This window comes from Scylla paramamosain, chromosome 1, assembly GCF_035594125.1.
Source record: "Scylla paramamosain isolate STU-SP2022 chromosome 1, ASM3559412v1, whole genome shotgun sequence".
Taxonomy (NCBI): domain Eukaryota; kingdom Metazoa; phylum Arthropoda; class Malacostraca; order Decapoda; family Portunidae; genus Scylla; species Scylla paramamosain.
Window position 1 is genome coordinate 16,535,001 of NC_087151.1, and position 15,761 is coordinate 16,550,761.

The 15,761-nt window shown below is 38.8% G+C and overlaps 1 protein-coding gene across 3 annotated transcripts in view; it reads right to left on the reverse strand.

The window, feature by feature from the left end:
* Positions 1 to 15,761, reverse strand: part of LOC135101538 (solute carrier family 22 member 20-like) — a 103,353-nt gene that overhangs the window by 2,721 nt on the left and 84,871 nt on the right. For all 3 annotated transcript variants that reach the window (XM_064005632.1, XM_064005640.1, XM_064005649.1), the window contains 4 exons: positions 10,939 to 11,135; positions 10,689 to 10,849; positions 5,872 to 5,936; positions 537 to 656 (listed from right to left, as the gene is read on the reverse strand). In XM_064005632.1, coding sequence (XP_063861702.1) covers positions 537 to 656; positions 5,872 to 5,936; positions 10,689 to 10,849; positions 10,939 to 11,135 — 543 coding nt within the window. The remainder of the gene's footprint in view (positions 1 to 536; positions 657 to 5,871; positions 5,937 to 10,688; positions 10,850 to 10,938; positions 11,136 to 15,761) is intronic.

The following is a 15,761-nucleotide window of genomic DNA, read 5'->3' on the forward strand; positions in this document are numbered from 1 at the left end:
TATATATATATATACATACACGTCTTAGAACTCCTAACTTTATAAAAGCTGTTTTAATTAGAGATGAGATGTGAGGTTCACAATTCAGAAAAGAAAAGGACAGACCGAGGATGTTCAGTGTAGAAAAGGGGGACAGTTGAATGTCAATGAAGAAGAGGGGATAAATGTCTGGAAGGTTGTGTCGAGTTGATAGATGGAGGAATTGAGTTTTTGAGGCATTGAACAATACCAAGTTTACTCTGCCCCAATCATAAATTTTAGAGAGATCAGAAGTCAGGAGTTCTGTGGCTTCCCTGCCTGAACTGTTTACTTCCTGAAGGGTTGGACATCTACGAAAAGACGTGGAAAGTGCAAGGTGGTATCATCAGCGTAGGAGTGGATAGGACAAGAAGGGTGCAGGATCATCACACAGTTTCCGTAATAGGGCATTGTGAGAAGTGAAATGCTATGTGAAGTCAGGGTGCTCGACTGACATTGGTTTTGATCAGTGAGCTTAATCAAGAGCCTCTTAAAAAAAAAAAAAAAACATAACTCACGAGGTTGGTGGTGATGAGCGGGGCGCACATGAAGCCAACGTTCCCGACAAGGTTGACGAAAGCAAAGCCTCTCGTGCGAGCCAGTGTCGGGAAGAGCTCGGGTGCATACACGAAGTTGACCTGGTGAAAAAAAAAGAAAAAAGATCGAGGCGTACAATGGCATGGTTTAATGGAGTATGATATGAAGCCATCTTGTCATTTGTTATGTTGTAAGATTTTGATTGTGTAATAGATATCACTGTATCTGCAGCAGAACATGATGATAATGAAGGCTGATTTTTCTTACATGGAAAGCTAGAGGCAAATGATAACAACAGCAACAGCAATAGCAGCAGCAACAGCAGCAACAATAACAACAACAACAACAACAACAGCAACAACGAAACTATTTCCACTGCAGGAGGAAATTCATACTATGGCATCCCAAGAAGAGAGTAAAGAAAGAAAAATACGATGAAGTACTGGTAAAAAAAAAAAAAAATAAATAAATAAACAAAAAATAATTAAAATGAAATAAATAAATAATAATAATAATAATAATAATAATAATAATAATAATAATAATAATAACAATAATAATAATAATAAACCTCTGAACAACAGATTTTCAAAACAACGGACAAAATTCGCCTCCGTAAATATTTCCAGATTACGTATTTAAAAGAGTCCGCTCTCTGCGAGAATCATTCGACAAGCGGCAGGACAAGAACAAGCAGCTCGGACAGCTTGAGCTCGAGACCCTCATGGCCTCGTTATGCAATACACACCACAGCCCACTTGTTCAAAGAGGAAGGGTAACTGCTCACTTATTAGTGAAAACTTTTGCACATAAAGACGCTGCCATACTTGCTCAAATCCTGTGATCGTAACATGTTTCTTGCTAACTGAGACTCTGCCGGAGTAACACTGGTGTGAACGAAGCTATAAGCTGCCACTACTCTTGTTTCTAGTATGCCCATGACTTTACGTGAAGCAAGGTTTAAAAACAAAATATTACTAGCAAGCTCATGGCATGTTTCAATCATGCAACGACCACAAACAGTAAATGTACCCGTGGGCGCGATTTTCAGCTTTCCTAGTGAGTGGGAGAAACAATACAGCATATATTGGAAATTTATGTGCCTGCGTTTAATGGTGTGTGTGTGTGTGTGTGTGTGTGTGTGTGTGTGTGTGTGTGTGTGTGTGTGTGTGTGTGTGTGTATTTAACTAGTTGTAATTTACCTAGTTGTAACTTACAGGAAAGGAGCTACACTTGTGCTGTCCCGTCTCCATATCTATTTTGTCCAACTTATTTTTAAAATCGTGGATGTTTCTTGCAGAGACCACTTCCTCTTCCAGTCCATTCCATGCCCCAATGCTTCTGGTTGGCAAGCTATACTTCACATAATTCCTGCAAGTGGTCACCTTCATTCTTTTATCATGTCCTCTAGTTTCTTCTCATTCCTCCCACACTGCTATTAGATCTCCTCACTCTTATTCCTTCCAATGTTGAAGCTTCATTTTACTGAGTCTTTCCTGTTATGGCATAGCCTTTAGTTTTGATACCATCTTTGTTGCTACTTTGTACTTCCAAATTTTTCATGTTTCTTTTCATAGGGTGACCAGACCACTGCACCATACTCCAACATCGGTCGTATCATTGTGACTAATATTTTCTTCATCATCTCTTCATCCAAAAAGACAAATGCCGTCCCTATGTTTCTCAATAGGTGAAGAACTCCCATTACTTTGTTTTTATGCATCTCCGGTGATATATTTTCCGCCACAGTCACACCTAGACCTTTTCCTTTGCCACTCTCTTTATAGTTTCATTTATCATCGTATAGTCATATGTACATCTGCCACTCCTGCCAAGTTCCTTTTTTTTTTTTTTTTTTTTTTTTTTACATTTACCAAGGTTAAACTCTATATGCCATCTACTCCAATCCCATATTTTATCCAAATCTCTCTCTCTAATGCTTCACAATCACTCTCATTCCTCATCCCTTTTAGAAGTGTCGCATCATCTGCAAACATACTCACATAGCTTGTTACTCCATCCATTATGTCATATATATATATATATATATATATATATATATATATATATATATATATATATATATATATATATATATATATATAAATAAATAAATAAATATATAAATAAATAAACAAATAAATAAATAAATAAATAAATATATATATATATATATATATATATATATATATATATATATATATATATATATATATATATATATATATATATATATATATATATATATTATGTAGGGAGGACACTGGCCAAGGGCAAAAAAAAAAAAAAAAAAAAGGCCACTGAGATACCAGTCTCAGAAAGGGTCCAAAGCGGTAGTTAAAAATTGAAGGACAAGTGGCTTGAAACCTTCCTCTTGAAATAATTCAGGTCATAGGAAGCAGGCAGGGAGTTCCAGAGTTTACCAGAGAAAGGGATACATGATTGTGAATACTGATTAACTCTTGCATTAAAAAGATGGACAGAATAGGGGTGAGAGAAAGAAGAAAGTCTTGTGCAGCAAGGCCGCGGGAGGAGGGGAGGCATGCAGTTAGTAAGATCAGAAGAGCAGTTAGCATGAAAATAGTGGTAGAAGACAGCTAGAGATGCAACACTGCGGCGATGAGAGAGAGCCTGAAGACAGTCAGTTAGAGGAGAGTTGATGAGACGAAAAGCTTTTGATTCCACCCTGTTTAGAAGAGCGGTATGAGTGGAACCCCCCCCCCCCAGATATGTGAAGCATACTCCATACATGGACGGATAAGACCCTTGTACAGAGTTAGTAGCTGGAGGGGGGGTGGTGAGAAAAACTGGCGGAGACGTCTCAGAACGCCTAACTTCATAGAAGCTATTTTAGCTTGAGATGAGATGTGAAATTTCTAGCTCATATTATAAGTAAAGGACAGACCGAGGATTTTCAGTATAGAAGAGGGGGACAGTTGAGTGTCATTGAAGAAGAGGGGATAGTTGTCTGGAAGGTTGTGTCGAATTGATAGATGGAGGAATTGAGTTTTTGAGACATTGAACAATACCAAGTTTGCTCTGCCACAATTAGAATTTTTATAAAGATCAGAAGTCAGGCATTCTATGTCTTCCCTGCGTGAAATGTTTACTTCCTGAAGAGTTGGACGTCTATGAAAAGACGTAGAAAAGTGTAGGGTGGTATCGTCAGCGTAGGAATGGATAGGACAAGAAGTTTGGTTTAGAAGGTCATTGATGAATAAATAATAAGAAGAGAGTGGGTGACAGGACAAAACTCTGAGGAACACCACTGTTAATAGTTTTATGAGAAGAACAGTGACCGTCTACCACAGCAGCAATAGAACAGTCAGAAAGGAAACTTGAGATGAAGTTACAGAGAGGATAGAAGCTGTAGGAGGGTAGTTTGGAAATCAAAGCTTTGTGCCAGACTCTATCAAAAGCTTTTGATATATCCAAGTCAACAGCAAAAAATTTCACTAAAATCTGTAAAAGAGGATGACCAAGACTCAGTAAGGAAAGCCAGAAGATCACCAGTAGAGCGGCCTTGACGGAATCCATACTAGCGATCAGATAGAAGGTTGTGAAGTGATAGATGTTTAAGAATCTTCCTGTTGAGGATAGATTAAAAAACTTTAGATAGGCAGGAAATTAAAGCAATAGGACGGTAGTTTGAGGGATTAGAACGGTCACCCTTTTTAGGAACAGGCTGAGTATAGGCAAACTTCCTGCAAGAAGGAAAGGTAGATGTTGACAGACAGAGCTGAAAGAGTTTGACTAGGCAAGGTGCAAGCAAGGAGGCACAGTTTCGGAGAACAATAGGAGGGACTCCATCAGGTCCATAAGCCTTCCGAGGGTTTAGGCCAGCGAGGGCATGGAAAACATCAATGCGAAGAATTTTTATAGGTAGCATGAAGTAGTCAGAGGGTGGAGGAGAGGGATGAACAAGCCCTGAATCGTCTAAGGTGGTTTTTAACAAAGGTCTGAACGAAGAGTTCAGCTTTAGAGATAGATGTGATAGCAGTGGTGCCATCTGGTTGAAATAAAGGAGGGAAAGAAGAAGAAGCGAAGTTATTGGAGATATTTTTGGCTAGATGCCAGAAGTCACGAGGGGGAATTAGATCTTGAAAGATTTTCACACTTTCTATTAATGAAGGAGGTTTTGGCTAGTTGGAGAACAGGCTTGGCATGATTCTTGACAGGAATATAAAGTGCATTAGATTCTGGAGATGGAAGGCTTAAGTACCTTTTGTGGGCCACCTCTCTATCATGTATAGCACGAGAACAAGCTTCCATGGTTTGGAAGGTTTAGGTTGAGAAAAAGAGTGAGGAATGTACGCCTACATGCCAGACACTATCACCTCTGTTATGCACTCAGCACACAAAGACGGGTCTCTGACACGGAAGCAGTAGTCATACCAAGGAAAAGCAGCAAAATACCTCCTCAGGTCCCCCCAACTAGCAGAGGCAAAACGCCAGAAGCACCTCCGCTTATGGGGATCTTGAGGAGAGATTGGAGCGATAGGACAAGATACAGATATGAGATTGTGATCGGAGGAGCTCAACGGAGAAGAGAGGATGACAGCATAGGCAGAAGAATTAGAAGTCAGGAAAAGGTCAAAAACCGGAATCGGTTCCCGCTCAGCCCTAACCAACAGTGACTCTCAAGCACTCGGAAAGGAAGGGTGTGGCGCGGGGATGCGTCAGTTCATTAACCTTTTTACTTTTTTATTTATTTATTTATTTTTTTATTTTGGCTTTAACAAGTTTCCGGAAGTTGATATATATTGCATGATATTCTACAACCTTAATTCTACTTGATATGTAAGTATTAACCTCGGGAGAAGAGGCTAAGGTTATCTCCATATTCCTGTTTTTTGTCTTTTTGTTCAGACAGTATACACACAAACACATACATTTATTTATTTTAATTTGGGACCTGTGTGTTACCCTATATCCCTTATATGTTTTGCAAGGCATGAGGACATGCCTCAACGTGTGGCCGAGGAATGTGCAAGTGTTCTGTTTCGGTCACAGCCCCGCACTGTGTCCGTCACCCTCCTATGCATCTCGCCTCTCAGTCACTTAAGACGGTATCTTGTGTGACGTCTCCTGCGAGCCTTGCTTTCTCCTCAGTCGCAGTCGACTCTCTTTTATATGCAAACCCAGTATTTCTTCTTGTATACCCATTTTTTTTTTTTTTTTAATACGGCAGCCTTTGTACATCGTGTTTCCCTTGCACCCTCTACTGCACCCAGAGCACACCATGGGAAACTCCACAAGCAACATTTCTATTCTAACAATCAATGAGCCAGACGGGTGAAGATTGACAGTACTCACCTGGAAGGCGCCGGCCACCAGCAGGAAGCCGATCATCACCAGCACCCACTTGACCCACGAGTATTCTGTAACAAGAACACTCATCTTAGTACTGGTTTTTATTTACTTAGTTGTTTACCTGTTTTGTAATTTTAAAGGACTGAAATTCGTTACGTCGCATTTTTCAAACCAAATTATATTTCTTCTCCATCCACCTCTTCTGTTTTTGTTAAACATTTATATTATATATCATGTCAATGTGCGCAAAGACCTAACTTGCTCTCGTGAGACTTCTAAATCATTCTCAAACAAAATTTATCTGTGCTGTTTGCCTCCCACCTAACTCCTCTAATTACGAAAAAAAAAAAAAAAAAGTCAATTTAACTCCCAAAGTGGAGGACATTGAAACTTCCTTTTCGCGGAGATATCCATTTTTGGAGACTTGATAATTCACCACCAGCTATGTTTGTTGTTTTCTTCATCTCCCTTCACTGACCATCCTGGTCAACCAGCCTGTAACTTGCTATCCTCCTCGACCTAGAGGAATTGGTGCAACACCCTACTGGTATTCATGATTGTCTTGGACAATTCGGCAATTCGCAAACTGTACGCCGTGACGATCATCAAAGGGCGCCGCCCCTGACTATTTCATGCTTCCTACTAAGGTTCTCCCTAATGTTATTTTTCAAGCGCTTCCTTGGAAGATTTATGAGGTTCCTGCCTGTTCACCGTAACTGTTCCGCAATGCTCGCAACCTGTCTGATCTATCTCTGTCTACATTTTCTTTCCTGTCTTTCAAAAGATTTCGTAATCTATCCTCAGCAGGAAGATTCTTAAACATCTATCACTTCACAACCTCATAGCTGATCACTAGTAGGGGTCCCATCGTAGATATTTTATTAGTAATCTACTGAATCTTGGTCATCCTCTTTTAGAGATTTTCGTAAGACTTTCACTGTTGCCTTAAGCTTGCCATACATGGTCAGTTTTAATGGGCAGCTTGACGAAACCAGATTGAACCAATTTCTTCAGGCCAGTTTGAGAGTGTATAAGGGCATTTTGAGCGGAAGGTAGGCCAAAAATGTAATCTGATGAACTGAAGTGCTTGACGAAACAGTGACCGTCAGTCTTTGCGTGGGCCAGGACTGCAGTCTGGGCGTCAGGCGAAACTGAAATGAATTCTTAGCAGAGGTATGCTCGTTTAGAGATAACACATTTATGGGAGGGAATTCATAAACATCTACAGGGAATACTCATGCTTATGGAAGGTTAATAGTAATGAACATTAGGACAAAAACAATAAAGTAACAGCCTATGATGTGCTAAATTCAAATTTTCCTCTGCACCAGCGATTTCTGCTACTATTTGTTTCAGTGCTTTCTTTTTTTTTTTTTTTCACATCTGTCAGCACGCCAGCTACACTGAAGAACACACACTCCAGGTAGTGAGAAGAGATTGGTGTTGCCATCAAGTTGACTGGGTGAAGGTAAAACGGAGGAAAGAATTGATAGAGCGTAGTCACACGCAGTGGTCTTCAGTGCAGTCAGTTCAGTCGGAGTCACTTAAAACTAAACGTATATGGGAGGCTTTTAGCCATATGGAAAAAAATGATTAGAGTAAGGCACAAAGCTTCAGTTTCCAAATTACCTTCCTTCAGCTTTTATCCTCTCTATGACTTCATTTCATATCTGCTTTCTGATCGTTCTATTGGTGATGTAGTAGATTGTCACTGTTCTCCTAAGTCTATTGACAATGGTGCTTAGAGTTTTGCCCTGTCACCCTACTCTCTGTTATTTACCAATGATCTAGGCTTAACTCATTGTCCTCCTACGCTGATGATACCTCTCAATACTTTTCCACGTCTACTTTAGACGTCCAAACCTTCAGAAAAAAAAAAAAAAAAATCACGCAGGAAAGTCACAGAACGCCTGACTTCTGACCTTTCTAAAGTTTTTGATTGGGGCAGAGCAAAGTTAATGTTGTTCAACATGCAATTTCTTCATCTAACAGTATGACACATCTTTCCAGATAATTATCCCTTCTTCAAGGACACTCAACTGTTCTCGTCTTCTACACTGAACATCCTCGGTCGGGTCTGTCCTTTACTAATATTCTACTCGTGCAGTGAAAGCTTCACATCTCGTCTCTACCTAAAACAGCTTCTATGAAGCTGGGTGTTCTGTGCCATATCCGCTAATTTTTCTCACTCCCACAGCTGCCTAGCTCTCTACAGGGACCTTATCCTCCCATGTATGGAGCACGCTTCTCATAATTATATGGAAGGGAGAGAGGGTTTCCGCTCACATTGGTCTCTTGAATACGGTGGGAGCAAAATATTTTGTTATAACAAATCCTTTCCTTTAAATGATTGTCTTAATTCAGGTTTTCTCTTCCCTGCAAGGTTGCATCTCGTTACTTTCGTGCTAACTGTTCTTCTGATCTTGCTTACTGTATGCATCCTCTCATCCTGCCCCTTGCTGTACATGGGTTTCTACTTTCGCTTACCCGTATTGTGTTCACCTCCCTAAAAGCAAGAGTTAACCAGTATTCTCAGTCTTTCACCACATAAACTCTGGATCTCCCTGGCTGCTTCTGTATTTCTTGCTACCTTTGACTTAAATCGTTTCAAGAGGGAAGTTTCAGGAAACTTCTCAAATTTTGAATAAGCCTTTTAATTGCACTCGTTGGAAACTGGCACCTTCAGTTGGCCTTCTTTTCAGCATTTTATTTATTTACTTTTTTGTTGCTCTTGGCCGAGGCCCCTCTTATACAGAAAAATATATCTCCTATTTTTCATTCTCTCTCTCTCTCTCTCTCTCTCTCTCTCTCTCTCTCTCTCTCTCTCTCTCTCTCTCTCTCTCTCTCGCTTATAATTTTTATTTTTATTTTTTTTATGTATTCCATACCACTGCCGTATATGGCAATGTGGTCTTAAGAAGGATGCCACCTATAAAGTCCTCTCTCACCTTTCCTAAGAATGCACATACATTTCTTATTTTTTATTGATCTTTTCCTCTGCCGTCAGTCTCTAATCTATTTATGATTAGTCCTAAATCTCCATCCTTCAATGCTTCTTTAAAGACCTTATTAACTAGGCTGTAATCCCACTGAGATTTTCAATGGCTTTTTCAAAACTTGATAATTCCATTTGTCATTTACCGAATCACTTATGTATACATGTTCAAGTCTTCCTTGAATGAATTTCTTGCAGCAGTTTTCGTATTAACTGTTATTTTGTACCATCAGCAAACGTACATGCGTACATTTAGCGATTCGCTTTCTTTCCAGTTATTGCGGCAATCGAATAGCTTTTAATTAAACTTATGTGAAGAGGATTTTTATAGCTACTTTCAGCGAGGAGAGTCTGTAAATGAGTTCCAATATGCTTGGGTCGTGACATCACGGCATGTTGGCTCATTATACATAGTTCTTATAATACTATTACAATTTTCGTCATATAATTAAATCACTCCCTTAAACCTAAGTATAATACAAATTTATCTCAACTTCAACCCTACATATTTACGAAAAAGAGCAAAGATCCCGTTACGCTACGAGTCAAACGAGGGTATGATGGAGAAAAATTCACAATCTATTTTTTTACAGGTACAGTATATATTGTTCACTCATTGTTCCATGTCTTGTAATCTCCCTGGCATGCTTAAAAAATAGGAAAAATCAGTAAAATAGTTACATTTGATTTCTCCCTTCCTAATTCCACATTGCTATTACTTTGATGGTATCATTTTTTTTTTTTCCACAAGTGGTATTTTGTACACTACACTTGTTAATGATACAGCTCTGTAATTTAGTGGAACTTACCTGTTTCTTTTTCAGTGCAACTATATTTGCACATGTCCAATTTTCTGGTAATTTTGACTGTCTAACTGATTGTCGAAATTTTATGCATAGTGGCTTACTTAATTCCTCAGCTCTTCCTACAATACCCAGCAAGAGATCTCATGTGGTCCATTTGCTTGATTTAATCAATAACTTCCAAGTCATTTCCTATTTTCATTTTGCTTACAGTGAGATGCGTCACTGAGATTATATTTTGTTTTACTTCAAACATATTTTATTTTGTTAATACAGGCTCGAATTTTTTTTGTTCATAATTTCACAAGTCTCTTTTGTAGAACTCTTTTCCTCATCTATTACATGTTGAATTTTACCATTCAACTTGCTGTTGCTTTTAACTCTTGCTATGACATATATAAATTTATCCTGATCTTTATTTATAATACTTTTTGATACTCCCTTCTTCTCTTCTTATCCTGGTATTTTGATACTCCCTTCTTCTCTTCTTATCCTGGTATATCAATTTCTTGTTTTATTACAATATGCTCTCATTCTACTATTTTATGACGTACCTCTTTCAACCTTTGCTTACATATCTATCTAACCACCTTGTAAATTGTTAACAAGTTTTCTTTTTCTCTTCTTTGCCCCAGTGTCGGTTAATAAATAAATAAGTAAATAAATAAATAAATAAATAAATAAATAAATAAATATATATATATATATATATATATATATATATATATATATATATATATATATATATATATATATATATATATATATATATATATATATATATATATATATATATATATATATATATATATATATATATATTAACCTTTCTTCTCAAGTTAATTTTTCAACCTATGATAACACCTCGTTTGCCATTCTTTGTCTCTCTTTCCAATTATTCACTTAATTTTTTTTCACATGCTTTCATTATTTTCATTTTATATTTATGTATTTTATTGGTGTGTATGTGTGTGTGTGTGTGTGCGCCCCAAACAGTAAAGTAGGCTCCATGTAATACTTACCATCAGGAACGACGAGCTCCACTAGGAGCAAGACGCCTCCAGTAAACAGTTCCGTGCCGATCATAACACGACGTCCCAGGAAAGGAGTAGCGGGTGTGGAAAGTAAAATCGAACCACAGTCCATCACTCCTGTCAGTGCCACATACAGGAAAGGATCGTTGCTGCAGATAGTGAGAACACGATTGTCAACAACAGTGAAGAAATAATAGCCAATGGGTATGAAAAATGCATGGAAAACTAACTAGCTTGCCTGGAGAAATTGTTGGCGTTGATGGCTAGGCCAAGGTAGACAAAACTCTGGAAGAACCAGATGATCGGCGTAACAATGAGAATGATCCTCATGCCTGGACTTCTAAAATACTCCATCATTTCGTGAAGACCATTCATGCATGTGGCGAACGTGGAAGCGGGCATTACCAAACTGTCTGGATGTTTCCCTCTATTCCTCTGAAAAAAAAAAATAATAATAATAAATAAATAAAATAAATAAATAAATAAAAATAATAATAATAAATAAATAAAATAAAATAAAATAAATAAATAAAATAAATAAATAGATAAACAAAGATAAATGAATAAATAAGATAAATGAATAAATAAAATGTAAATGTTATTGCAACATCGCCATGTTATCCTTTGCTATATCATAAATAAAGTGGATTTTATGTATAATGACACCACAATTTTCTTGCCTTTGAAAGGACTTCAGTAATTTTTTTTCGCCATCTTGCATCTTTGCCGCTGTAAATTGAACATATATGCAGTGGAAAGTGATCGTTATATCACGGTAAATTTGATGTGGATATGTGATATTATGTACACCCTTTTTTTTGAGGTACTGCTTCTTATGTGCTATATTTATTCTTAGGTATTTCAATTCTCGTTTCAAAGAATACGTTTGCTCACCGAACCTTATGTATCGTGTAATGGTATAAAAATAAAACACAAGAGGAAGTTTGTGCTTGCCATCTTCCAACCATGCAATAAATGCTGCAGTAATATCATACATTTGCATTTATTCTTTAAGAGAGAACAAGATATATTGATAATGGCACACACTGTAGACACGCGATGCGTCAACAATTCCTTGAGTTCTAATAACAAATCAGTTGGAGTCGGAGAGATTTTATGCAAAATTTTACAGGAGGCTTTTCATATGTCTAAGGTAGTAGCATAAAGAGTGGATCGTTCTTTGCGAGATCCATACTCTCCGATCATACAAGTAATTTTGAACTGTAAAGTAGTTAAGAATCTTGTTAGAGATAGATTTCAAATATTTACGACAGGAAAAAAAAAAGAAAAAAAAAGCGTCTGTAGCTTAAAAGATTTGAGCTATCACTGTTTTGAGTAACAGAGTGAAACGTAAACAAGAAATAAAAATAGGCATTAACAGATGGATGAAAAGTTAAATCAACAAGGTACATGCACAGAAGCACAGCTACTAGGCAGAATATGGGATCGCGTCAGGACCGTAGCCTCTCAGAAATTATGAAATCACAGCTGAGGAGAATCTTGATGTCAGATATAATATCTTCAGGAGATGATCATGATTATTCAGAGCCTCAGAGATATCTACCTAAGCCTCGGCGAGGAGAGAGAGTAAGGTTTAGAGAAGAGATGGTATTCCTGCAGGTGGGAAATCGTTAGTGTTGTAAGTTCATTTGCTTGTATTTGTAGAAAGAATATTGAGACACCATTTATGGCATTTATCTTCTGGCTAGTCCATTATAAGAACGTTTCTCGTCTCTTTCCATGAAGTGTTGTGAAGCATCAACAAATTTTCTTGAGAGCGCAGACTGCAACTGCAGTGTGTTACTGAGACATGAAAAGAAACGGGCAGAGTCAGCATCAGGTTTGCAACACTCCCACAATCCCATATATGTAGCTCCCTGGGAGTAGCAACCGTAGAGGTTAGTGTCTACTGTCGGTCCATATCTCACTTGCATTATGTATGCACAAAAACATAAGTGATTACATTATACAACTGTTTCTCCTGCATAGATACAGACAACAACAGAACCTCATGTTGAGCGGATGTGATATAGCAAGCAAGCCAATACATCAAAATAGTTCAAGAAATCTACATGAGAAACACCTAATCCTAGAGAATAACCCTAATGATTGGTCCCCAGAGCTAGTGCCACTACACCACCCACCACCTTAACACATTCCATGGGTTGGCCTAATTAAGCGTTTCTGAACCTTAGGTGCTGGGATCCTCTGGGGGTGCTGAAATCAATTTTAGTGGGTACTGAGAAGTGCTAAATACATGACGGTAAAATACTCGTATCACTTCCTAGCAAGGCGCGACCAGCTTTGTGGTACACGTTTGGTATCTATGTGTGACGCAAGACGATGGAACCGGGACCCCGCTCCCCTGCTGCCAGTTTAGTTACAGGCAGTACTTGTTCAGTAATAGTCCAACAGTTTTGCGCTGTCTTCAAGTTTCAGTAATACTGATAAGTTCACTAGACAGTCTCTCTCTCTCTCTCTCTCTCTCTCTCTCTCTCTCTCTCTCTCTCTCCAGTGTGTTTCATTTTTTTTTTTTTTATACGTGAATGAAGTGATGAAGCTTGTTCGATCCTGTACCACTTTGGCATGAGTTTATTTTAGCATTGAGATCTGCATGAAACTGGGGTGTTTCTGAGATCCAGTAGTATTATAACGCTGGTGTTGTTTCTGAACTCCAGAAGTGAAATAGTATCTTCTATTAGTAAGATTTTAGTTATTTGTGAAGAGGTGGTGCCCAAGGTGTGCCAGGGAAACACGATTGTAGAACTGCTGCAGTGTATTAATATAATTAAACAATACAACAAAGATGATGGGAGCTGTTACGAGGCGCACGCGTGTCATCCCTGAAGGACGAGCAGGATCTCTCTTCAGGTTAGCAAGGCGGATGCCTATGCGTTGTGGGCCGTGGGGGTATACCCGCACAGTGTCCATCTGCACAGAATGGATAATTTTCCTGACTCCGGCAGGCAGTGGAGCCACGCATGGATCTCAACCGAAAAAAAAAAAAAAAAACATAAAAACGCTGATTTATTACACCTGATAGTATTAATTAGATTATTAAACAGTACCACAGACACTTTTTTATTGTATGAAATATGCATGTACTTGGATATTTTGGTTTTATTGAACCATGATATGCAATATGGAGACCTCTGTCTTTACTTTCATGGTTGACTGGGTCTTTCGGTTTTATTTAACTCGATAAGGGACGAATTCGCTTGTAAACACTATCACCTCTGCTCTTTCGCCATGTTTAGTGTTTACAAGCGAATTCGTCCATTATCGAATGTGGTCCATTACAAATCAAAGAAAGACTTTATTGAGGCAACGAAGATCACAAAATGTAAAAACAATAGCATTAGACACGAAAATAATGCATCCGAGTATTTATACCGTCCCAAGAAATCATGAGGCGAAACCAATACCGAATTCATCCTCAGAGCAGTAGGGAGATGCTCACTTCGTGACGGCAGGGAGCAAATGAGGCATTGAACCGTACTTCTAGTATGCTGTTCAAGCATGCGCTGAATTCGAGTTCTGGATAGACCTCGAGTGAATCTACACCGACCCGTCAGACCGTCATCCTACTTGTTCAGTACTACGTTGCCAGGTGTCGGGGTAAACCTCAATGGAGGACTCATCTGATTCCCCGCAGTCCAGGCAAACCAGCCTCGGCCTTTTAACACTCTCCTCACCCTTCATCCCCAGTCTATACCCCATCTTCATATCCTTCATCCCTAGTTCCTTCCCCATCTTCTCATCCTCCATCCCCGGTCCCTTCCCCATCTCATTCACATCCTTCATGCCCAGTCCCTTCCCCAACTCATTCACAACTTTCATCCCCAGTCCCTTCCCCCATCTCCTTCACATCCTTCGTCGCCGGTCCCTTCCCCATCTCATTCACTTCTTTCATCCCTAGTCCCTTCCATCTTCACATCCTTTATCTCCAGTCTCTTCCTCAGCTTCCTTACATCCTTCATCCTCAGCACTTTCCCCCAGATTCCACGATCATCCTAGCACCATCCCCCCTACAGTTCATTCAGCGACCGCACCCAATCTCTGCCTCCTTCACCACCTTCCTCCCCTGCATAACCCAAAGAGGAGTAAAGCTGATTATTTATGGAATACCGCGACGCGTCGTAAGTTGCAGTTTTAGTACATATTACGGGAGTGAAATACAGGAATTCGATAGGGGGTACTTATACCAGGGTTAAGTTTGAGTAATTCTAAAAATTCTTTTTACCTAAGTAGGGATATTAACATTTCACTCATTTCACCCATTCGAGAGGCCTCCTACTGTCCAACATCCTCTCCCTTTCCCCCCCTTCCTTCCTCCCTCCTGGCTGCATCGTGACTCGAATCGTAGGGGTATAGGTATTGTCTTTTTTTTTTTTGTTAAAAAGAACAGCGTAAAACTATTATTTTCTGTTCTTCTTTTACTGCCACTGTTTAAAAGTTTGCATTTAACTACTGTTGACGGTTTGAGCTTAATGCTCTTGTCCTGATGGTAATTTAAAGAAAAATTATGTTGACTTGTTGGAGCTGCATAACTCACAATGCAAGGTCCAACGTTGTACAGTTGTAGCTCAAAATTGTAGGAATGAAAAACAGCAATTTGATAGGGGTGCCTAGAGGAAGGTTTACTTTGGATGCATAATTGTCGGTGTAATGAATCGTGATTTTTATCCCAGTAAGTAATATACAAGCATTCAAGTGATTTCCACCCCATTTTGTAAATGGGGTGGAAATCCCCAGCGGCCCGGCAGTGTTACGCTGGAATTTGAATTGTAAAGTTGCTGGTGTGGCAAGGTTGATCAGTTTACGGGTACTTTCTTTGATGAAACTGTACAATGAATACTGTGTCGATTTAACAATTATTATGATTAATGGAAAGGAGTGAGATTATCAAGAAAAAAAAAATAACGTCCATAAAAGTTTAATGCAATAAAACATAGTGGTATCCGTTTTCCGTTTAAGCCTGGTGATGTGTGCAGTGTACTATTGCCATAGCAACGACGTATGGTGTAACCTTATCAATGATTCAAAACCGTTCTTAATCGG